The 24,701-nt window shown below is 48.6% G+C and overlaps 1 protein-coding gene across 1 annotated transcript in view; it reads left to right on the top strand.

The window, feature by feature from the left end:
- LOC117515378 (C-Jun-amino-terminal kinase-interacting protein 1-like) overlaps positions 1 to 24,701 on the top strand; it is a 135,612-nt gene that overhangs the window by 83,820 nt on the left and 27,091 nt on the right. Inside the window, exon 3 of the mRNA XM_034175908.1 lies at positions 20,051 to 20,635. Within this exon, the coding sequence (XP_034031799.1) occupies positions 20,051 to 20,635 (585 nt within the window). The remainder of the gene's footprint in view (positions 1 to 20,050; positions 20,636 to 24,701) is intronic.

Below are 24,701 nucleotides of genomic sequence, written 5' to 3'. Positions count from 1 at the left end.
TACGACACCTTCCCAACAAGGAACACATTGCTAGTACCGGGTTGGACCCCGTCTTGCCTTCAGATCCGCCTCAATTCTGCATGAAATAGATCCACCAAGAAACAGTCCTCAGAGATGTTGGTCCATATTGACATGACTTGACCAGGTCACTCATGGAAAAGAGATTTTTACTCTCAGTGAGGCTTATACCTGGTTAAAGGATGTATACATAGCATCAGGCAGTCACCCATTCAACTGGTCTGCCCATTCTCCTCTGACCTCTGACATCAACAAGGCATTTTTGATCAATTGTCGCTCACTGAATATCTTCTCTTGTTCAGACCATTCTCTGTAAACCCTAGAGATGGTTGTCCATGAAAATCCCAGTAGACCCGCAGTCCTAAAGCTCCTGAAAATGTCATATTTCAACTTGTTCCAAGTGTCTGCTCACAAGTCCACTGATCTGAATGAATGCTGAGCATCACTTTTGTATCAGTGGTCAGTAGTTTCATGATCTGACGTTGCAGCGTTCATTTCACTCTGTTCGCTGTTGTGCTGTTTCTGCATTTGCTCGGACTGGCGTCACCTGCTGAGAAACCTGAGTAAAACATTTTCTGGGAATGCACCTGATGACTTGCTGTTCGAGAGGTTTAATTAGTAATAAAGTACGTCAGTGATCAGATTGTGAAACCAGCTGTAGAGATGTCTGCTCATTGTGTCTGCTTTGCTTGTGACGGGTGATCAAATCAGCACAGAAGATCACTGGGTGCAGCCTCCCTGCAGTTAGTGACATATACACCAGCAGGACTGCCAGCATCATGAAGGGCCCCTCCCACCCTGCTCATGGACTGTTTGAACCCCTCCCCTCATGCAGGAGGCTGTGCAGCATCACAGCTCGGACCATCAGGCTGAAGAGCAGCGTCTCCCTGAAGCTGTTCAGTCTCTGAAGACATGTGCGCTTGATACTTTAAATCTGACTGCACCTTACATGTACATGTGTGCAGTTTATCCTTTCTGCTGCTGCCATGTGTGTGTGTGTGTGTGTGTGTGTGTGTGTGTGTGTGTGTGTGTGTGTGTGTGTGTGTGTGTGTGTGTGTGTGTGTGTGTGTGTGTGTGTGTGTGTGTGTGTGTGTGTGTGTGTGTGTGTAAATTAAGATTTGGGTTACAGTCAGGTTTTTCTGCGATGGAGAGCTATGTGACCCGTCAAGGCTGAAGTCTTGAAACTTCACACTGTACATATTATATGGCAAATGGCGGCCATGAAAAATGAGAAGTGCAGGCAGGTCAGTGTCACCTGCAGCAGCCACTGTCTGTATTTCTGCCTGCTGGGACAATTTATCAGTAACACTTCATAATAACTACACACATTTCAGCATTTTTGAGCTGTTAGTTCATGCTTTAATCATCATTTATAAAGAATTGTTCATACATTCATTCTCACCAGTTAGTCATATGTAAACATCATTAGAAGTGTTTTGTTTAAGCCCATGAAAAATTAGTTTATTTATTGAACTGCCACACTTAGTAAGTGATTGTTGTGTAATTGTAATTGTTTCAAAGTAATACGAGGGCTGTCAATAAAGTATAGGTCCTTTTTATTTTTTTCAAAAACTATATGGATTTCATTCATGTGTTTTTACGTCAGACATGCTTGAACTCTCGTGCGCATGCGTGAGTTTTTCCACGCCTGTCGGTGACGTCATTCGCCTGTGAGCACTCCTTGTGGGAGGAGTCGTCCAGCCCCTCGTCGGAATTCCTTTGTCTGAGAAGTTGCTGAGAGACTGGGGCTTTGTTTGATCAAAATTTTTTCTAAACCTGTGAGACACATCGAAGTGGACACGGTTCGAAAAATTAAGCTGGTTTTCAGTGAAAATTTTAACGGCTGATGAGAGATTTTGAGGTGATTCTGTCGCTTTAAGGACTTTCCACGGTGCGAGACGTCGTGCAGCACTCTCAGGCGCCGTCATCAGCCTGTTCAAGCTGAAAACCTCCACATTTCAGGCTCTATTGATCCAGGATGTCGTGAGAGAACAGAGAAGTTTCAGAAGAAGTCGGTTTCAGCATTTTATCCGGATATTCCACTGTTAAAGGAGATTTTTTTTTAATGAAAGACATGCGGACGGGTCCGCGCGTCGGGGCACAGCCGCCGCGACGCTCCGCCACAGGAAAAACACCTCTGTTGAAAGCCTTAAGGACAAGTTGGAACATGTCCTGCCTGTTAAACAATTTCTCATATACTCACTCCACTGAAAGCCATCAAAAGCCGCCTGGATTTTACAAATGGTTATCAACACGGAGGTGTTTTTCCTGTGCCGCCGCACCGCGTCGGCTGCGTCCCGACGCGCGGACCCGTCCGCACGTCTTTCATTAAAAAAATCTCCTTTAACAGTGGAATATCCGGATAAAATGCTGAAACCGACTTCTTCTGAAACTTCTCTGTTCTCTCACGACGTCCTGGATCAATAGAACCTGAAATGTGGAGGTTTTCAGCTTGAACAGGCTGACGACGGCGGCTGAGAGCGCAGCGCGACGTCTCGCACCGTGAAAAGTCCTTAAAGCGACAGTATCACCTCAAAATCTCTCATCAGCCGTTAAAATTTTCACTGAAAACCAGCTTAATTTTTCGAACCGTGTCCACTTCGATGTGTCTCACAGGTTTAGAAAAACTTTTGATCAAACAAAGCGCCAGTCTCTCAGCAACTTCTCAGACAAAGGAATTCCGACGAGGGGCTGGATGACTCCTCCCACAAGGAGTGCTCACAGGCGAATGACGTCACCGACAGGCGTGGAAAAACTCACGCATGCGCACGAGGGTTCAAGCATGTCTGACGTAAAAACATATGAATGAAATCCATATAGTTTTTGAAAAAATAAAAAGGACCGTTACTTTATTGACAGCCCTCGTATTTCAGTTCAACAGTGTTGGCCGAGGTACTTCCCAAATGTAAATGGACTGCATATATATAGCGCTTTTTCTATCTGCATTGGATGCTCAAATGTAATATATGAGGTCTATTAGAAAAGTATCCGACCTTATTATTTTTTTTAAAAACCATATGGATTTGAATCACGTGTGATTGCGTCAGACAAGCTTGAACCCTCGTGCGCATGCGTGAGTTTTTTCATGCCTGTCGGTTGCGTCATTCGCCTGTGAGCAGGCTTTGAGCAGTGGTCCACCCCTCTGGGCGGATTTTTATTGCAAATAAATGTCTGAACGATTTGGAGCTTTGCTGCATCAATTTTTTTCCAGAAACTGTGAGAGACCTCCAGGTGGACACCGTTCGAAAAATTAATATGGCTTTCAGGGACGATTTTATGGGGATTATACAGATTAAGGAGTGTTACTGCCGCTTTAAGGACAGCCCACAACTCTTGAGAGCGCGGTGCGCTCCCAGCCCCCATCGACAGGCTGACACCCCGCTGAAACAACCAGATCATTTCCAACGTGAAGGCTTTGTTGATCCGGGACCTCGTCTGACTTTCACAAAAAGGCAGAAGATGTGGACATCAGCACTTTTTTGGCACATTCCACCGTTACAGGAGTTTTTTTCATGGAAAGAAAAGTGGAGGGACGCGCCACGGAGCCGTTCATTACGCGGGACAAAACCACCTCGGTGTTGGTCTCACAGGACAGCTTTCAGGTGGATTTCAGACGGATTCCGATTGCTTTCCAGTCGTGTGAATATCCGATTGTGATTGTGCATGAGCTGGACATGCCAGAACATGTCCTGTGAGGCTTCATCACAGCGTTTCTTTGCGTCGAGCGGTTGCACCGTGATGCACGGCATTCCTCCGCACGGCATTCCTCCGCACGTCTGTCTTAATGTGCCGATAAAGTGCTGATGTCCACGTCTTTTCACAATTCCTGTGCTAGTCAGATGACATACCGGATCAAGACAGCGTCCAGTTTAAAAATGAATGGCACATTTCACTGTTATAGGAGTTTCTGTCATGGAAAGAGAAGCGGCTCCACCGCACGCGCGGAGCTGCATGGCGCAAAGAAACGCCGTGATGAAGCTTACAGGACATGTTGGGGCATCTCCAGCTCATGCACAATCACAATCGGATATTCACACGACTGGAAAGCAACTGGAATCCGTCTGAAAGCCGTCCTGTGAGACCAACACCGAGGTGGTTTTGTCCCGCGTAATGAACGGCTCTGTGGCGCGTCACTCCGCTTTTCTTTCCATGAAAAAAACTCCTGTAACGGTGGAATGTGCCAAAAAAGTGCTGATGTCCACATCTTCTGCCTTTTTGTGAAAGTCAGACAAGGTCCCGGATCAACAAAGCCTTCACGTTGGAAATGATCTGGTTGTTTCAGCGGGGTGTCAGCCTGTCGATGGGGGCTGGGAGCGCGCCACGGTCTCAGGAGTTGTGGGCAGTCCTTAAAGCGGCAGTAACACTCTTTAATCTGTTTAATCCCCATAAAATCCTCCCTGAAAGCCATATTAATTTTTCGAACAGTGTCCACCTGGAGGTCTCTCATAGTTTCTGGAAAAAAATTGATGCAGCAAAGCTCCAAATCGTTCAGACATTTATTCGCAATAAAAATCCGCCGAGAGGGGTGGACTACACCTCACTCAAAGCCTGCTCACAGGCGAATGACGCAACCGACAGGCATGAAAAAACTCACGCATGCGCACGAGGGTTCAAGCTTGTCTGACGCAATCACGTGATTCAAATCCATATGGTTTTTTAAAAAATAATAAGGTTGGATACTTTTCTAATAGACCTCATATGTAATATATTACATTACATTTACATTCCCTGTTGCTCCTGGTGTGCATTTTGAGCGTCTGATGCAGATGGAAAAGCACTATATAAATGCAGTCCATTTATAATATGCATATGTCGTGGACATGAACAAGCGAAGCTCATCAGCATCTCACCATGTCATTTAGGTCCTTCAGACTTTATTGTGAGTAAATGCTTCAGGGGAGCATTAGCATGGCAAAAACCTTTCATCTTCTGGGGGGGGAGGCTCCGCAAAACAGTAATAATACCACACTGTAATAACAATAATAATACCACACTCATTTTGAACTCATCATAAGGTTAGGATACTGTGACCTCCAGAAGTATTGGAACACTTGGAATTTCACACATTTGAATTTGTTTATGCTATTTTAAATACAAGAAATACAAAAAAAAGAATAAAACTTCTATCACCATTTGAAGGATTGTTTCAGTTATCTGCTGCACTAATAAGCCAACAGAGCGTGAACCAGCTGCTGTCTGTTAGCATAAACATGTGTATATAAAGGAGAAATGTTGCTTTTAACAACCTGGACCTCATTTCTGGTATAAAATATGGTCGTATACTCACCAATATAAGTTTGGTGTGATTTGAAGTCCATAGTTTAAATGACGTGTTCAGTTCAAATCTGAGGCAAACATTTTTCTTCTTCTACTATTAGACCTTTTTGTGGTACACAGCACCAACTACTGGACAGGAGGAACTTAACAGTCAATGTGACTCATTCATTTCAAAATGCAGCTCTTTCAACCACACGTGTGGTGCCGTGACATGTCAATCATCTGTGTCCAGTCAGATTTCAGGGGGGTCCAGTGAAACCCCAGCCTCCGCTCTAGCTCCACCCATGCCAGGAAGTGTTCAACATTTGACATTTCCTGTTTCACGTTGACTGAAAATTTGGCACTTACCTGTTTGAGTGTGAGGCTTGCCAATGAGTTCCCGCGAGATTCCATGGGATCTCGTCTGTCAATCCAGGAAGTGATTGACATTTGAACATGTCCTGATTTACTGTGGATTTGAAATTTGGCACTTCCTGTTTAGGACTCCCTGTACCATGAGCAAGCTTTGCAACGCTTCGCTCGTATTATAGATTACAAGTTACTGTTATTTCAAAGTAATTCATTACATTACAATATTACTGTCTCTGAACTGTATTGAGATACACGACTCCTGGAATTACTTTTATCAAAATAACTGTGGAAGTAGGAATTGGGATTCTTAAATGCTGAAATGTAGTTTACTGCAGCTTCTTACACATCCAGTGGAGGGCGATGTGTTGCAGTATAATGAGTAAAGGCCCAGTCAAGGTTCAAAGCACAATACAAGTAACAATCACAGCCAGAATCCCAAAGGGTCAAAGTCTGTTTGAATGACGATGGAGATGGTGTGAATATTTCAAGTTGAGGCCAATTCATATCAAACACAACAGAGCAAGAGCTCGCAATAATGTCAGCTATAGCCTAATGACATGACAAGATACACAATCTTTATCTTTTCATTTCCATTGTTTTATTGTCTTTCAATTCAGTAAAACTTAGTAATGCCTTACTCTGACTGTTTTTTTTTTTTCAGTAATGAGCAAGCTAACACGTTAATCTTTCCAAATCAGTAAATGGACTGCATTTATAGAGCACTTTTCCATCTGCATCAGATGCTCAAAACGCTTTACAAATTCGTTGGCTCTGTCGATCCCAAAAGATCATGGTTTCAAGGCCTGAGGTCATCCATCAAGTTACTGAGTTGCAGCGCCTGGTGTGGCTGGACAAGCCGATGTGGGACCAGCACGGCCCACTACAGTTGCTGCAGGCGTAATCTCTCAGTTGGTTGTCTATGGTAGTGGGTGATGGCTGGACTCTCTGCTGTCGGTGGAGCCGCCTCTCTTTCGCTTCCCTGATAATGGTCTTGGTGGTGGACCTCCAGCTGGCGTGGTCTGCGGCTACCAACTCCAGGTCTGCAGGGTTGAAGCTGCCTGCTCTCAGATCGCGTTTGCAAACATCTTTGAAGCGAAGCGCAGGTCGTCCTTTGGCTCTGGAGTCTATGGCCAACTCACTGTACAGTACATCCTTTGGGGTGCAGCCGTCCTCCATTCGCCTGACATGTCCGAGCCAGCGCAGGTGTCTCTGAGTCAGCATGGCAAACATGCCGGGCATCCCTGCCTTGGCCAGGACATCAGAGTTGGTGACGTGGTCCTGCCAACACATGATGCCAAGCAGTCTTCTGAGGTTGCACATGTGGAAGGCATTCATGCTGTGTTCTTGGCAAGAGTAGAGTGTCCATGCTTCACTCCCATAGAGGAGAGTGCTTAGCACACATACCTGATACACCCTCATCTTGGTGTTGGTTATGAGCATGGTGTTGTCCCAAACTCTCTTCATTGGTGGGCCATTGCTGTTGATGCCTTGCCAACCCTCATGTTCAGCTTGGCATCAATGGTGAGATTGCCTGGAGATGATGGAGCCCAGGTAGGTGAATCACTCCACCACTTCCAGGGTGTGGTCAATGATGAAGATGGAGGGATCACTGCAGACATCCTGGCCAATGACCTGGGTCTTCTTTAGGCTTATGGTAAAGCCCAAACTCTCTGCAGGCATCCGCAAAGCAACTGATCAATCTCTGTAGTGCTTCCTTGGTGAGGGTGGCATCATCTGCGAACAACATCTCCCTGATGAGCACCTTTCGCACCTTTGTCTTTGCTTGGAGGTGTGCGAGGTTGAAGAGGCTGCAGTCATTTCTGCTGTGGAGGAAGATGCCATCTTTGAACTAGTGCAGCAGCAGGGAAAAGAACATGTGAAAAGGCTTGGGGCTAGGACACACCCTTGCTTCACACCACTCCTAATTGGCTAGGGGTCCGAGGATAATCTGTCATACTGAATAGTGCCACTCATGTTGTCATGGAAGGATGTGATCATCCTCAGGAGCTTGTGGGGGGGGGGGGGGGGGGGGGAATCCAATCCGGTTCAGAAGAGCGAAGAGTCCTTCTCGACTGACCAGGTTGAACGCCTTGGTCAGATCAGTGATGGCCATGAACAGGGGTCAGCTCTGTTCCCGGCACTTCTCCTGCAACTGCCTCAGGGAGAACACCATGTCGACGGTCAACCTGCTGGCTCTGAAGCAGCATTGGGACTCCGGGTACACCCGCTCAGTTGCAGTCTGTTGAGGACGACGCAGGCAAAGGCTTTGCCAATGATGCTGAGAAGCGAGATGCCATGATAATTGTTACAGTCGCTGTGGGTCTCCTTTGTTCTTATACAATGTGATGATCTTGGCATCACGCGTGTCCTGGTGTACTGTCCCTTCCTCCCAGCACTGTAACAGTAGCTTGTAGAGGTGGTCCAGGAGGGAGCTGTCCTTGCTGGCTTTGATAACCTCAGGTGGAATGCTGTCACTGCCTGGAGCCTTGCCACAGGCTAGCAAGTTGATGGCCTTGCGGAGCTCTACTATGGTGGGTGGGGTGTCTAGCTCCTCCATAATGGGCAGTGGTTTGGTTTCCTCGATGGCTTTGTGAGTGACGATGTTCTCCCTGGAGTACAACTCCTGGTAGTGCTCTGCCCACCTCGCCATCTGTTGGTTGCAGTCAGTAAGGACTTGACCAGAGGCAGACTTGAGGGGAGCAGTCTTGATGACGCTTGGTCCAAAAGATTTCTTCATGCCATTGTACATGACACGGACATTGCCACAGTCAGCCGATATCTGGATGTCCTGACACAGCACTCGCCAGTGCTAGGTGGCATATCACCGGGCTGTCCGCTGAGCATTTCTCTGGGCTGCGCGTAGAGCAGCAAGAGTCTTCTCTGAGGGCTCTCTCTTGTATGCAAGGAGAGCAGCTCGCTTGGCTGCAATGACAGGCTCCATCTTGACAATTCCTGCATCTTGACAATTCCTGACACATAGTTCTGACGTTCCAGGTTGCCAGCCTCAAGGCTGGCAAATCTGACTTCTTTCTTTTGTTGCTTGGTGCAGAAATTACAGTCCATCTTTCGGATTTTGACCTACTCTCCAAGCACCCATTGAAGTGGGCAGACTGTGGCGGGCCAACACCTTATTGACTGGGGGATGCCCAGCTTGAGCCGGGCAATAACTAGCCAGTAGGACACGATGATCCCTCCCACCATCAGAAGACAACCCGTAGCGCCTGTGAGCTTACGCCAATCTGCTCTGGGCTTAAAACTCGTAACTGCTGTTTTCTCGTAGTGGCCTCTCCAGGGTTTGGGCCTGGAAGATGATATGAAGATTCTGGCATGCCCAATCATCAGAATCCCCCTCTCGGCATTGCTGGCCGTGTCCATCGGAAAGGGCGAGCCAATATGGTTGGCACCAGCCCTGCTGCAGGAGTTCCTGGAAGTTGACGCAATGTGTTGACAAACCACCTTCAGGACTCCACTCTGGATTTTCTGTCAGGGTTTACTCCCTTCCTTTGTCACCCCAATGACACCACAAGGCAGTGGTACTATTTGTCATAGCTGGGGGTTTGGTTTGTGGGCATCAGGGGGTTGAGCCACAAGCTGGAGGGCCTACAAACCGCACATTCAGGGATAAGGGGGCCACACCTCCTCCCCTCATCCTTGCAGTCCAACAAGTGACTGAGAGGTCACTGTTACCGGGCGTCACTGTCAAGGAGGCACTGGCATAGGACTTGCTGGTGAGAGGCTATATACTGACAGGGCAAGACTTGCGCACTCGGCTCGCCTTTTTGCAGTGCTGCAAAGCAGCAATGCTCGTCAGCAGTGGAGGCTGAAAACAAGATGTGACAAGCACGTGTACACTTCACCAACACAATAGATGTGTCAACCAACTATTTGACCGCTTTACAAATAATGCCTTACATCCACCCCAATGTCAGGGTGCTGTCATGCAAGGTACTCACTACACACTGGGAGCAACTAGGGGATTAAGGGCCTTGCCCAAGGGCCCTTAGTGATTTTCCAGTAAGGCTTTAACCACTAGACCATCACCTCCCCCAATCAGATTAATCAGATCAGTAATCAGATTAAAGTTACTTCGCCAAGTCTCTGTGTATTACTATTAATTTTTTTTATTTTTATATAGTATAAATTCTTCTTCATCTTTTGGCTGCTCCCCATTAGGGGGAACCACAGCAGTTCAATTGTCTCCATCTCACCCTGTCCTCTGTATCTTCCACTGTCACACCAACCACCTGCATGTTCTCCCTCAGTACATCCATAAACTTCCACTTTGGCCTCCCTCTTCTTCTCCTGCCTAGTGGCTCCATCCTCAGCATCCTTCTCCTTATAAACCCTGGGTCCCTTCTCTGCACATGTCCAAACCATCTAAATCTCACCTGTCTCCAAATCATCCCACCTGAGCTGTCCCTCTGATATGTTCATTCCTAATCCTCTCCAATCTCATCACTCCACAAAGAATTGCAACATCTTCAAATCTTTCACCTCCAGCTCTGCCTCCTGTCTTTTTGTTGGTGCCACCGTCTCTAAGCTGTACAACATAGCTGGTCTCACTACTGTCTTGTAAACTTTCCACTTCACTCTTTCAGATATTCTTCGGTCACAAATCACTCCTGCCACCTTTTACCACCTACTCCACCCTGCCTACACTCTCTTCTTCACCTCTCTACCACACTCTCCATTACTTTGGACAGATGACCCCAAGTATTTAAACTTGTCTACTTTCACCACTTCAACTCCTTCAAACTGTACTATTCCACTGGGCTACCTCTCATTCACAAATATGTACTCAGTCTTGCACCTAGTTTAATTCCCCTTCTCTCCAGAGCATATCTCCACCTTTCCAGGCTAGACTCAACCTGCTCTCCACTCTCAGTACAGATCACAATGTCATCTGAAAACATCATAGTTCATGGAGACTCCTGTCTGATCTCATCAGTCAACCTGTCCGTCACGACTGTGACCAAGAAAGGACTAAGAGCTGATCCTTGGTGTAATCCCACCTCCACCTTGAATGAGTCTGTTATTCCTTCTGCGTATCTCACCACTATCACGCTATCCTTGTACATGCCCTGCTCCAGACTTCCTCATACAATACCACAACTCATCCCTTGGCACCCTGTCATAAGCTTTCTCCAAATCCACAAACCCACAATGTAACAACCTTCTGGTCTTCTCTATACTTCTCCAACAGTATTCTCAGAGCAAACATTGCATCTGTAGTGCTCTTTCGCAGAATGAAACCATATTGCTGCTCACAGATCTTGACCTGTTTTCTAAGCCTAACCCCTGCTACAGTCTCCCATAACTTCATGCTGTGGCTGATCAACTTTATGCCTCTGTAGTTACTGCAGCTTAAAGCTTAGTTTAAAGTGCCAAGATATTCGCCCGAGTTAGACAAGGGCGAATATCTGTCATTTTGGGCGACTGGACGTGAATGCCGGGCCTCTGAAAATGCATACCGCCCTCCAAAAGCATGTTATTGTATTATTATTATTTTTTTTAAACCAAGTAGCCACTTTAAGTTTCATATTGAAACCTATACCACATTATGTGTCTGATTACAAAGATTCCAGAAAGGTATAGTTTGAACTATCTATGACTGAATGTTATGGAGTTATGGGGTAAAAACATTAAGAATGGTGACAAAGGTCAATTTCAGTTTATGCATTGGACAAAAGTTGCTCCAATTTTGTTAAAAAACGGTGCTTTGAGTTTTACAAAGACATTTTTACACTTTTTTTCTTTAAAACGCTGTGCCACTCTATGAGTATCCTCACTAAAAACAGCTGAAGACCTGTGATGTGTTAACAACAACAGATACTTTGATGGCTCCCTGCCATCTTAATGTATTTGTGTGTTGTCTAATATGTCTGTGTGTCTTGAGGTCTTGGCCACCTGGGAGGCGCTGACTGGGCTTCCTGCTGCGGAGTATAAAAGGAGGGTTGGTCTCTCCTTTCTCTCCTCCTCCCTCCTCTGGATCACAGTTTGGGAAGCAGCTGTGTCTGGTCCCGGTTCTGGCTTTGGCTCCTGGTCTTGGTCTGGGTTCATCGCGCCACGGCCTCGTTGTTTGTTTCTGTTTGTTTTAACTTTTTATTTTATAATAAAATTTCCCTACTGTTGTGAAAGTGTAGGAACACGGACCCACAACAGGGGGCGCAAATGAACGGACAATGGAGAAGGTAAATAACAAGGTTTTACTGTTGTGGAACGTGCACAACCAATACAACAATTGACAATTTGGGGTTGAACCGAATTCCACTGGTGTCGTGTGGGCAGGCTCGAAGGTAGGAGACGTCCGTCCAAGTCGAACCGGAACCACCCAGATTTCCTCTGCCACCGAACCCTGGAAATACTGGAACCGCCAAGTCCCGAATTCCCAGGTGGCCACTGCCTCCGCTCGTCGGATCCGGTACTGCTGGCAAGAGAACAAACACACAGGAGTGGATGCGGCTGCACCCAGTAACACAGAGAGGGGAGAAGCTGTCTCCACCTCACGTCACAAAACTGCAGGAAGGTGAGTACTTATCTTTGAGTAGACAGCTGTCCTGCAATGCTCAGAAAAGGCAATATGGTATAGCAGAGAATTGTTACCTCTATCTTAAGGCGATATCTCGGCACTGAGGTGGAGACGCCGTCCTGCTGATATACCTCCGTGCTGAGTGGAAACAGCTGTGTCCATTGATGGGTGACAGCTGTCACCCTGGCTGCTCCCATAAGGCGGCAGCGCCCTCTGGTGCCTGGAGCCCGCACTCCAGGCAGGGCGCCCTCTTGTGGTGGTGGGCCAGCAGTACCTCCTCTTCTGGCGGCCCACACAACAGGACCCCCCCCTCAACGGGCGCCTCCTGGCGCACGGCCGGGCTTGTCCGGATGGCGACGGTAGAAGTCGGCCAGGAGGGCCGGGTCCAGGATGAAGCCCTTCTTCACCCAGGAGCGTTCCTCGGGACCGTACCCCTCCCAATCCACCAGGTACTGAAAACCCCGGCCCATTCGACGGACGTCGAGGAGCCGGCGCACAGTCCAAGCCGGTTCCCCGTCGATGATCCGGGCAGGAGGTGGTGCCGGACCTGGGGTGCAGAGGGGTGGGGTGTGGTGAGGCTTGATCCTTGACACGTGAAATACGGGGTGGATCCGCAGCGAGGCCGGAAGCTGGAGCCTCACTGCGGCGGGATTGATGACTTTGAGGATATTGAAGGGACCGATGTATCGTTCTTGGAGTTTGGGGGAGTCCACTTGTAGGGGAATGTCCTTGGTGGACAGCCACACTTCCTGCCCAGGACGATACTTGGGGGCCGGGGCCCGCCGCCGGTCTGCATGTTTCTTCGCCCTCGTCCGGGCCTTTAACAAAGCAGAGCGGGCGGCACGCCACACCCGACGGCACTTCCGTAGGTGGGCCTGGACCGAGGGCACACCGACCTCTCCCTCGACCACCGGAAACAAGGGGGGCTGATACCCCAAGCACACCTCAAACGGGGAGAGGCCGGTGGCGGATGACACTTGGCTGTTGTGGGCGTACTCGATCCAGGCCAGGTGGGTACTCCAGGCCGTCGGGTGCGCGGCTATCACACAGCGTAGTGTCTGCTCCAATTCTTGGTTGGCCCGCTCTGCTTGCCCGTTGGTCTGGGGGTGATACCCGGACGAAAGGCTGACCGTGGCCCCCAGTTCCCGGCAGAAGCTCCTCCAAACGTGTGAGGTAAACTGGGGACCGCGATCGGAAACGATGTCTGATGGTATTCCATGCAGACGGACGACGTGGTGGACCAGGAGGTCCGCTGTCTCCTGGGCCGTTGGGAGCTTCGGGAGGGCCACGAAGTGGGCCGCCTTGGAGAAACGGTCCACTACCGTGAAGACGACGGTGTTGCCCTGGGACGGCGGGAGACCCGTGACAAAGTCCAAGCCGATGTGGGACCAGGGGCGATGAGGCACGGGCAGTGGCTGTAGCAGCCCTGAGGTCTTTCGGTGGTCGGCCTTGCCCCTGGCGCAGGTGGTACAGGCCTGGACGTAGTCCCGGACGTCGGCCTTCAGGGACGCCCACCAGAAGCGTTGCCGGACGACTGCCACGGTCCTTTGCACCCCAGGGTGACAGGAGAGCTTAGAACCGTGACAGAAGTCCAGGACTGCAGCCCTAGCCTCTGGTGGGACGTATAGTCTGTTCTTTGGTCCGTTTCCGGGGTCCCGGTCTCGTGTCAGGGCCTCCCGGACGGTCTTCTCCACGTCCCAGGTGAGGGCGGCCACGATAGCGGACTCCGGGATGATGGGATCCGGGGGATCCGACGGTTCCGTTTTGACTTCGACTTCGTGCACCCGGGACAATGCATCCGATCTTTGATTCTTGGTCCCGGGACGGTAGGTAATCCGGAAGTCAAAACGGCCAAAGAACAGTGACCAGCGGGCTTGCCTGGGGTTCAGCCGCTTGGCGGTCCTGATATACTCCAGGTTCCGATGGTCAGTGAAAACCGTGAATGGCACGGCTGTTCCCTCCAACAGATGTCTCCACTCTTCGAGGGCCTCTTTCACAGCAAGGAGTTCCCGATTGCCGACGTCATAGTTTCGTTCAGCGGGGGTCAACCTGCGGGAAAAATAGGCACACGGGTGAAGAACCTTATCGGTCTTCCCGCTCTGGGAGAGCACCGCTCCTATCCCTGAGTCCGAGGCATCCACTTCAACCACTAACTGGCGGCTAGGATCGGGCTGCACCAGAACTGGTGCAGACGAAAAGCGCCGTTTCAACTCCTTGAACGCGGCTTCGCACCGATCCGACCAGGTGAAGGGGACTTTTGGTGAGGTCAGGGCTGTCAGGGGGCTAACTACCTGACTGTAGCCCTTAATGAACCTCCTGTAGAAATTAGCAAAGCCGAGGAACTGTTGCAGCTTCCTACGGCTTGTGGGTTGGGGCCAATCTCTCACCGCCGCAACCTTGGCCGGATCAGGGGCGACGGAGTCGGAGGAGATGATAAACCCCAGGAAGGACAAAGAAGTGCGGTGGAATTCACACTTCTCGCCCTTCACAAACAGGCGGTTCTCCAACAACCGCTGCAGGACCTGACGGACATGCCGGACATGAGTCTCAGGATCCGGGGAAAAGATGAGTATATCGTCTAGATACACGAAGACGAACCGGTGCAGGAAGTCCCGCAAGACATCGTTTACCAACGCTTGGAAAGTCGCGGGAGCATTAGTGAGACCGAACGGCATGACCAGGTACTCAAAATGACCTAACGTGTGTTAAATGCCGTCTTCCATTCGTCTCCCTTCCGGATCCGAACCAAATGATACGCATTCCTAAGATCAAGCTTGGTGAAGATTGTGGCTCCATGCAAGGGGGTGAACACTGAATCCAACAAGGGCAACGGGTATCGGTTGCGAACTGTGATTTCGTTCAACCCCCTGTAATCAATGCATGGACGAAGCCCGCCATCTTTTTTACCCACAAAAAAGAAACCCGCACCCATCGGAGAGGTGGAATTCCGGATCAACCCGGCGGCTAATGAGTCCCGGATGTAGGTCTCCATTGATTCGCGTTCTGGCCGTGAGAGGTTGTACAGCCTACTGGACGGGAACTCACTGCCTGGAACCAAATCAATGGCACAATCATACGGGCGGTGGGGAGGAAGCGTGAGAGCCAGATCCTTGCTGAACACGTCAGCGAGGTCATGGTACTCCGCCGGCACCGCCTTCAGATTGGGCGGGACTCGGACCCCCTCCTTAGCGTGGGAGCCGGGAGGAACCGAGGAACCTAGACACTCCCGATGGCAGGTTTCGCTCCACTGTACCACTACCCCGGACGGCCAATCGATCCGGGGATTGTGCTTTAGCATCCAGGGAAAACCCAGAACCACTCGGGAGGTGGCCTGAGTCACAAAGAGCTCGATCACCTCCCGGTGGTTACCTGACACCACCAGAGTTACTGGAGGTGTCTTATGCGTGATTGGTGGGAGTAGGGAGCCATCTAGTGCCCGAACCTGTACAGGCGAGGTAAGAGCCACCAGAGGGATCCCTATCTCCCTGGCCCATCTGCTATCTAGCAGATTCCCCTCAGAGCCCGTGTCCACCAGTGCTGGGGCCTTCAGGGTTAAATCCTCATACAGGATCGTGACTGGGAGTCGTGTGGCAATGTGGGTGTGTCCCACGTGAATGTTTTGGCCCACCCTTGGCCCAGTCTCTAGGGGCGGGCGTTGGAGTTTAACCGCTCGGGGCAGTCGTTTGCAAGATGCTCACTCGAGCCACAAACAAAACAAGCTCCGTAGACCCGCCTCCTTTGTGCTCCAGGTGCCCTAAATGTTGCCCTGCTCGTGTCCATAGCTTCGTCAGCAGGGGGAGCCGTAGGTGCACGGAGCGCAGGAACAGAGGAGCGTGGGGAAGGCGGAGCTCGGTCGGAACCGGAAGGGAGAGGGACGACGCGTGCCTGACCACGCCCTTCGCCTCGTTCCCGACGGCGTTCTTCTAACCGGTTGTCGAGTCGTATAACCAGATCGATGAGCCCATCTAAATCCCGCGGTTCGTCCTTCGCCACCAGATGCTCTTTTAGGACCAGTGACAGTCCGTTTACAAAGGCGGCGCGGAGGGCAGTGCTATTCCAGCCGGATCTCGCCGCCGCGATGCGGAAGGCGACTGCATAGGCAGCTGCGCTCCGACGCCCCTGTCTTATTGACAGTAGCGCGGTTGAAGCGGTCTCTCCTCTATTGGGATGGTCGAACACTGTTCTGAGCTCCCGCACAAACCCATCGTACGTGTGAAGGAGCCGTGAGTTCTGCTCCCAGAGCGCTGTAGCCCAAGCGCGTGCCTCCCCGCGAAGCAGGTTTATTACATAAGCTACTTTGCTAGCATCAGTCGCGTACATCACGGGACGCTGTGCGAAGACGAGCGAACACTGCATCAAAAAATCCGCGCACGTCTCCACACAGCCTTCGTACGGTTCTGGAGGGCTTATGTATGCTTCTGGGGACGGAGGAAGGGGCCGTTGAACGACCAGAGGAACGTCACTATCACGCGCAGGATCCACGGGAGGGAGAGCCGCAGCGGCGCCCGGGGGGTGCGCTTCCACTTGTGCGGCGAGAGCCTCCACCCTGCGGTTTAGGAGAACATTCTGCTCGGTCATTAAATCCATCCGAGTAGTGAAAGCGGTGAGGATCCGCTGCAACTCACCGATTACCCCTCCCGAAGACGCCGACGCGCCCTGTTCTTCCATTGGCCGTTCAACAGCCGGTTGACGCCCCTCGGGATCCATGACGCTGGCCGAGATATCCTGTTGTGAAAGTGTAGGAACACGGACCCACAACAGGGGGCGCAAATGAACGGACAATGGAGAAGGTAAATAACAAGGTTTTACTGTTGTGGAACGTGCACAACCAATACAACAACTGACAATTTGGGGTTGAACCGAATTCCACTGGTGTCGTGTGGGCAGGCTCGAAGGTAGGAGACGTCCGTCCAAGTCGAACCGGAACCACCCAGATTTCCTCTGCCACCGAACCCTGGAAATACTGGAACCGCCAAGTCCCGAATTCCCAGGTGGCCACTGCCTCCGCTCGTCGGATCCGGTACTGCTGGCAAGAGAACAAACACACAGGAGTGGATGCGGCTGCACCCAGTAACACAGAGAGGGGAGAAGCTGTCTCCACCTCACGTCACAAAACTGCAGGAAGGTGAGTACTTATCTTTGAGTAGACAGCTGTCCTGCAATGCTCAGAAAAGGCAATATGGTATAGCAGAGAATTGTTACCTCTATCTTAAGGCGATATCTCTGCACTGAGGTGGAGACGCCGTCCTGCTGATATACCTCCGTGCTGAGTGGAAACAGCTGTGTCCATTGATGGGTGACAGCTGTCACCCTGGCTGCTCCCGTAAGGCGGCAGCGCCCTCTGGTGCCTGGAGCCCGCACTCCAGGCAGGGCGCCCTCTTGTGGTGGTGGGCCAGCAGTACCTCCTCTTCTGGCGGCCCACACAACACCTACTAAGGGTTTTAAAGATTTGCGCTTCCGTGTGGTCCTCAGTTTGTTGTTGCGGCTTTTGAGCCGGGCCGTAACAAATACTAACGCTCTTTTTCCACCCAAGTGCACCTAAAATCTCTTTCTGAGGATGACATGATGTAAAAAACGCAAATAAAACTTTCCTACCTGTCAACCTGGTCATACCTTCTGCATAAATACATGTTATCCATTCGTCCTCTTCTTCCTGCTCAGACAGCAAACCAGGAGTGAATCCAGACAGAAAGGAGACATGGGGGGAGGGGCATGGCTCCCCCCAACACCCTTAGATTGAAGATAGTTTTCATTCTTATAATAATGATAATACACTCAACAAAAATATAAATGCAACACTTTTGGTTTTGCTCCCATTTTGTATGAGATGAACTCAAAGATCTAAAACTTTTTCCACATACACAATATCACCATTTCCCTCAAATATTGTTCACAAACCAGTCTAAATCTGTGATAGTGAGCACTTCTCCTTTGCTGAGATAATCCATCCCACCTCACAGGTGTGCCATATCAGGATGTTGATTAGACACCATGATTAGTGCACAGGTGTGCCTTAGACTGTCCACAATAAAAGGCCACTCTGAAAGGTGCAGTTTTGTTTTATTGGGGGGGATACCAGTCAGTATCTGGTGTGACCACCATTTGCCTCATGCAGTGCAACACATCTCCTTCGCATAGAGTTGATCAGGTTGTCAATTGTGGCCTGTGGAATGTTGGTCCACTCCTCTTCAATGGCTGTGCGAAGTTGCTGGATATTGGCAGGAACTGGTACACGCTGTCGTATACGCCGGTCCAGAGCATCTCAAACATGCTCAATGGGCGACATGTCCGGTGAGTATGCCGGCCATGCAAGAACTGGGACATTTTCAGCTTCCAAGAATTGTGTACAGATCCTCACAACATGGGGCCGTGCATTATCCTGCTGCAACATGAGGTGATGTTCTTGGATGTATGGCACAACAATGGGCCTCAGGATCTCGTCACGGTATCTCTGTGCATTCAAAATGCCATCAATAAAATGCACCTGTGTTCTTTGTCCATAACACACGTCTGCCCATACCATAACCCCACCGCCACCATGGGCCACTCGATCCACAACACTGACATCAGAAAACCACTCACCCACACGACGCCACACACACTGTCTGCCATCTGCCCTGAACAGTGTGAACTGGGATTCATCCGTGAAGAGAACACCTCTCCAACGTGCCAAACGCCAGCGAATGTGAGCATTTGCCCACTCAAGTCGGTTACGACGACGAACTGGAGTCAGGTCGAGACCCCGATGAGGACGACGAGCATGCAGATGAGCTTCCCTGAGACAGTTTCTGACAGTTTGTGCAGAAATTCTTTGGTTATGCAAACCGATTGTTTCAGCAGCTGTCCGAGTGGCTGGTCTCAGACGATCTTGGAGGTGAACATGCTGGATGTGGAGGTCCTGGGCTGGTGTGGTTACACGTGGTCTGCGGTTGTGAGGCTGGTTGGATGTACTGCCAAATTCTCTGAAACGCCTTTGGAGACGGCTTATGGTAGAGAAATGAACATTCAATACACGAGCAACAGCTCTGGTTGACATTCCTGCTGTCAGCATGCCAATTGCACGCTCCCTCAAATCTTGCGACATCTGTGGCATTGTGCTGTGTGATAAAACTGCACCTTTCAGAGTGGCCTTTTATTGTGGGCAGTCTAAGGCACACCTGTGCACTAATCATGGTGTCTAATCAGCATCTTGATATGGCACACCTGTGAGGTGGGATGGATTATCTCAGCAAAGGAGAAGTGCTCACTGTCACAGATTTAGACTGGTTTGTGAACAATATTTGAGGGAAATGGTGATATTGTGAATGTGGAAAAAGTTTTAGATGTTTGAGTTCATCTCATACAAAATGGGAGCAAAACCAAAAGTGTTGCGTTTATATTTTTGTTGAGTATAATAATAATGATGATAACTTCAACAACTAAAATGTTACGAAATAATTTATGTTAGGAAAAAGTTAGAAAGAATTTCATTGTTACATGTTCGTATTGTAGATGCAACCCAGTGTTCAGAGTCACAGGAGGGTTTTTGTTTTTGCGTAAGTGTGCATAACCTTCTAAAACTGGCAGTGCATGAGTGTATTTAGGATTTTGGGTGCATGGGATATTTAAACTCACATGCACAGAGAAATAACTGTGAAGAAAAAGGGTCGGCATTGTTGAATTTCATCATGTGTGAATTTTTCTTCTCTCCAAGTAGCTTATTTTCTATCCAGGATCAGATTATTACAGACTCACAATCGTCTTTGTGCCAGTGGTTGTCTAATGTGTGTGTGTGTGTGTGTGTGTGTGTGTGTGTGTGTGTGTGTGTGTGTGTGTGTGTGTGTGTGTGTGTGTGTGTGTGTGTGTGTGTGTGTGTGTGTGTGTGTGTGTTTTAAGGGGATCTAACACCTCCAGATGCACAGCCAAAAGCAGAGGATAAAGTCCGACATGGCACCCGTCGCCTGGCCCCCAAACCCCCCACAGCCGGGGGGCCAAACAGCAGAACCAACACACACACTCAAAGTGCTGCCGCCGCTGGGGGCACACACCCACGACCACGCGACAGACAGCTGCCCTGCACTGCACAGACAAACTCTGCCAGCACGCCAAGGAGTCAGCGGAGAGGAGGAGGAGGAGGAGGAGCCAGAGGAGGAGGACGGGGAGCATCCGCAATGAGAGAGAGGAGCATGGGGGACGGAGGAACGCTAGGTAAAGAGGAGAGAAGAGGAGGGCGCCTCTGTCTGGACTCCAAAGCAAAAGTGAGAGAGAGGAACAGTCATCAGAGGTCACGAGATGCAAATGGACTAAAGACCCAGGGGGCTGATGGGAAAGGAAAAGGAGGTGCCAGAGGGAGCAGTCGAGGAGGACCACTCAACAACATGCCAAACAACACGATTTCTTCCCAGAATGTTTATCTGACAGCCATGGTGGTTCCACGCACACCTGTAGCAGCCCAAGACCAGAACAGGATACAAAATCCAGGTAAGGTTTTATTCTTGACAAAATCCTGAAGGAGAAAATTGTTTGTAGTGACATCTGCAAGTTCCCACACGTCACTACAAACACCTGGACAGAGTGTATGGAAAGAAACGTGGCTGTCACATGTGCTTTTAATGTCTTTTTCCAAGTGTGAGCAGCAAAAATTAAATTCCCCTCACCTCCACTGTGTGAGGTGATAATTTACAACCTGAAAATAAAAACCCAAGATGATCCACACGAACCAAAAACTCAAGAGAGAACATACTGGACCAACTCTATGAAGTCAGGCCAATAGTTTCTCAACTGTATTATTATGTGTTTACCGAGTGTCCAAATGTTTGTGACACAAAAACAGAATCAGATGAAAGTTTTAGTGTATGTTTTGGATGAAATTACTGACTGAAAGTGGTTATACAACCCCAGTTCCAGTGAAGTTGGGACGTTGTGTAAAATGTAAATAAAAACAGAATACAATGATTTGCAAATCCTCTTCAACCTATATTCAACTGAATACACCACAAAGACAAGATATTTAATGTTCATACTGATAAACTTTATTGTTTTTGTGCAAATATTTGCTCATTTTGAAATGGATGCCTGCAACACGTTTCTAAAAAGCTGGTACAGTGGTATGTTTCCCACTGTGTTACATCACCTTTCCTTCTAACAACACTCAATAAGCGTTTGGGAACTGAGGACACTAATTGTTGAAGCTTTGTAGGTGGAATTCTTTCCCATTCTTACTTGATGTACGACTTCAGTTGTTCAACAGTCCGGGGTCTCCGTTGTCGTATTTTGCGCTTCATAATGCGCCACACATTTTCAATGGATGACAGGTCTGGACTGCAGGCAGGCCAGTCTAGTACCCGCACTCTTTTACTACAAAGCCACGCTGTTGTAACATGTGCAGAATGTGGCTTGGCATTGTCTTGCTGAAATAAGCAGGGACGTACCTGAAAAAGACGTTGCTTGGATGGCAGCATGTGTTGCTCCAAAACCTGGATGTACCTTTCAGCATTGATGGTGCCATCATAGATGTGTAAGTTGTCCGTGCCATGGGCACTAACACACCCCCATACCATCACAGATGTTGGCTTTTGAACTTTGCGCTGGTGACAATCTGGATGGTCTTTTTCCTCTTTTGTCCAGAGGACACGATGTCCATGATTTCCAAAAACAATTTGAAATGTGGACTCATCAGACCACAGCACACTTTTCCACTCTGCGTCTGTCCATTTCAAATGAGCTCGGGCTCAGAGAAGGCGGCGGTGTTTCTGAATGTTGTTGATGTTTGGCTTTCACTTTGCATGGTAGAGTTTTAACTTGCACTTGTAGATGTAGCGATGAACTGTGTTAACTGACAATGGTTTTCTGAAGTGTTCCTGAGCCCACGCGGTAAGATCCTTTACACAAAGATGACGGTTTTTAATGCAGTGCCGCCTGAGGGCTCAAAGGTCACGGGCATTCAGTGTTGGTTTTCGGCCTTTCCACTTATGTGTAGAAAGTTCTCCAGATTCTCTGAATCTTCTGATTGTATTATGGACTGTAGATGATGGAATCCCTAAATTCCTTGCAATTGAATGTTGAGAAACATTGCTCTTAAACTGTTGGACTATTTTTTTCACGCATTTGTTCACAAAGTGGTGATCCTCACCCCATGTTTGCTTGTGAACAGCTGAGCCTTTTGGGGATCCTCCTTTTATAACCAATTATGACACTCACAATTAGTGTCCTCAGTTCCCAAATGCTTATCGAGTGTTGTTAGAAGGAAAAGTGATGTAACACAGTGGTAAACATACCACTGTCCCATCTTTTTTGAAACGTGTTGCAGGCATCCATTTCAAAATGAGCAAATATTTGCACAAAAACAATAAAGTTTATCAGTTTGAACATTAAATATCTTGTCTTTGTGGTGTCTTAAATTGAATATAGGTTGAAGAGGATTTGCAAATCATTGTATTCTGTTTTTAGGCCCTGCGACAGACTGGCGTCCTCTTCTGGGTGTACCCTGCCTTGCGCTCTATGACTGCTGGGATGGGCTCCGGCCCCCCGCGACCCTTAATTGGACTAAGCAGTAGAAGATGAATGAATGAATGAATGAATGTATTCTGTTTTTATTTACATTTCACACAACGTCCCAACTTCATTGGAATTGGGGTTGTATTCCAAACTAAACGCCTCTCAGTAAAACACAAAGCTCAGATTTGGTGATGATGTGTTGTAGACTGAAAGAGATTCCTGATTCATTCTTGGTAATAATAAGAAATCAAATTATAATTTTAATTAATTATAATATAGGATATATGATATTATATATGGTGCATCCAGAAAGTATTCACAGCGCTTCACTTTTTCCACATTTTGTTATGTTACAGCCATATTCTAAAATGGATGAAGTTAATTTTTTCCCGTTCAAAATTCTACTCACAACACCCCATAATGACAACATGAAAAACATTTTGTTGAAATTTTTGCAAATTTATTAAAAATAACAAACTAAGAAATCTCATGTACATAAGTACTCACACCCTTTGCTCAGTACTTTGTTGATGCACCTTTGGCAGCTATTGTGCACCGCAGTCTGGTTTGAGGGTGGGTGCTAAAGGGGTAAAATATGAAGTATATGACGCTATTTTTCTACATCCGGGAACAGCCCTCATCTGTCCCCCATCAGAAACTCTCTAAACATTTGGTCAAGTTACATGCAAAGTGAAAATGCAAAGAAAAAGTGAGGATGCGGTGGAAAGTGGACATATGTTGTGGTTTTTTTATGACCGGGAGCTTAAACGTGTTGAGGCAGTTGTGCAGGTGAGAGAACACAGCTACACTGGCTAGGTGTGTAGGCTAACACTTACCAATGCGACCTCTCCCATTTGCCTTGTCTTGCCTTCTCCACTGGGAACTGAAAAAAAAAACAGCACTTTTCAGTAGTGTTTCCATGATTGCTGTTTGTGGGGGGGTGTTGGAATGTCAGCACAAACCATTTGAAGGCTGGGGGTTTCAGTGGAAACCATTTTAAATTGGCACATCTTCAACCGACACATTCACTAGGTGGTGGCAAGTATACTTTAAAGTTTACCGAGCAGGGCTGAATGGTTTGTGCTGAAACGTCCACACTCCACCCGGGGATTGTCTGCTGTGTTCGTGCCGGCTGTCCTTGGATGTGGTCAAATCCCCCGATATCACGCAGAGGTTCAAACAGGAATGTGCTGCCCTATTACAACCTTCTTGAATATGATGCCACAAGCTTGGTGCACCTATCTTTGGGCAGTTTGGCCTATCCCTCTTTGCAGGACCACTCAAGCTCCATCAGGTTCGATGGAGAGCGTGGATGCACAGACATTTTCAGATCTCTCCAGAGATGTTCAATCGGATTCAGGTCTGGGCTCTGGCTGGACCACTCAAGGACATTCACAGAGTTGTCCTGAAGCCACTCCTTTGATATCTTGGCTGTGTGCTTAGGGTCATTGTCCTGCTGAAAGATGAACCGTCACCCCATTGTACATTGCTGCATTCATCTTTCCCTCAATCCTGACTAATCTCCCAGTTCCTGCTGCTGAAATACATCCCCACAGCATGATGCTGCCACCACCATGCTTCACTGTAGGGATGGTGCCTGGTTTCCTCCAAACATGACGCCAAAGAGTTCAATCTTTGTCTCATCAGACCAGAGAATTTTGTTTCTCGTGGTCTGAGAGTCCTTCAGGTGCCTTTTGGAAAACTCCAGGTGAGCTGCCATGAGCCTTTTATTAAGGCGGGGCTTCCATCTGGCCACTCTACCATACAGGCCTGAACCCACTGGGTTCTTGGTCACCTCCCTGACTAAGGCCCACTCAGGTTAGACGGGCAATCAGCTCTCAGAAAAGTCCTGGTTGATCCAAACTCCTCCCATTTACAAATGATGGAAGCCACTGTGCTCATGGGGACCTTCAAAGCAGCAGAAATGTTTCTGTACCCTTCCCCAGATTTGTACCTCAAGACAATCCTGCCTCATAGGTCTACAGACAATGGATTTTCTTTCACCAAAACATCAAATCTCGCATCTCTTGCATGTCAAATGCACTTTCTG

This window comes from Thalassophryne amazonica, chromosome 8, assembly GCF_902500255.1.
Source record: "Thalassophryne amazonica chromosome 8, fThaAma1.1, whole genome shotgun sequence".
Classification (NCBI taxonomy): Eukaryota; Metazoa; Chordata; class Actinopteri; order Batrachoidiformes; family Batrachoididae; genus Thalassophryne; species Thalassophryne amazonica.
This window is presented reverse-complemented; position numbering and strand designations above follow the sequence as displayed.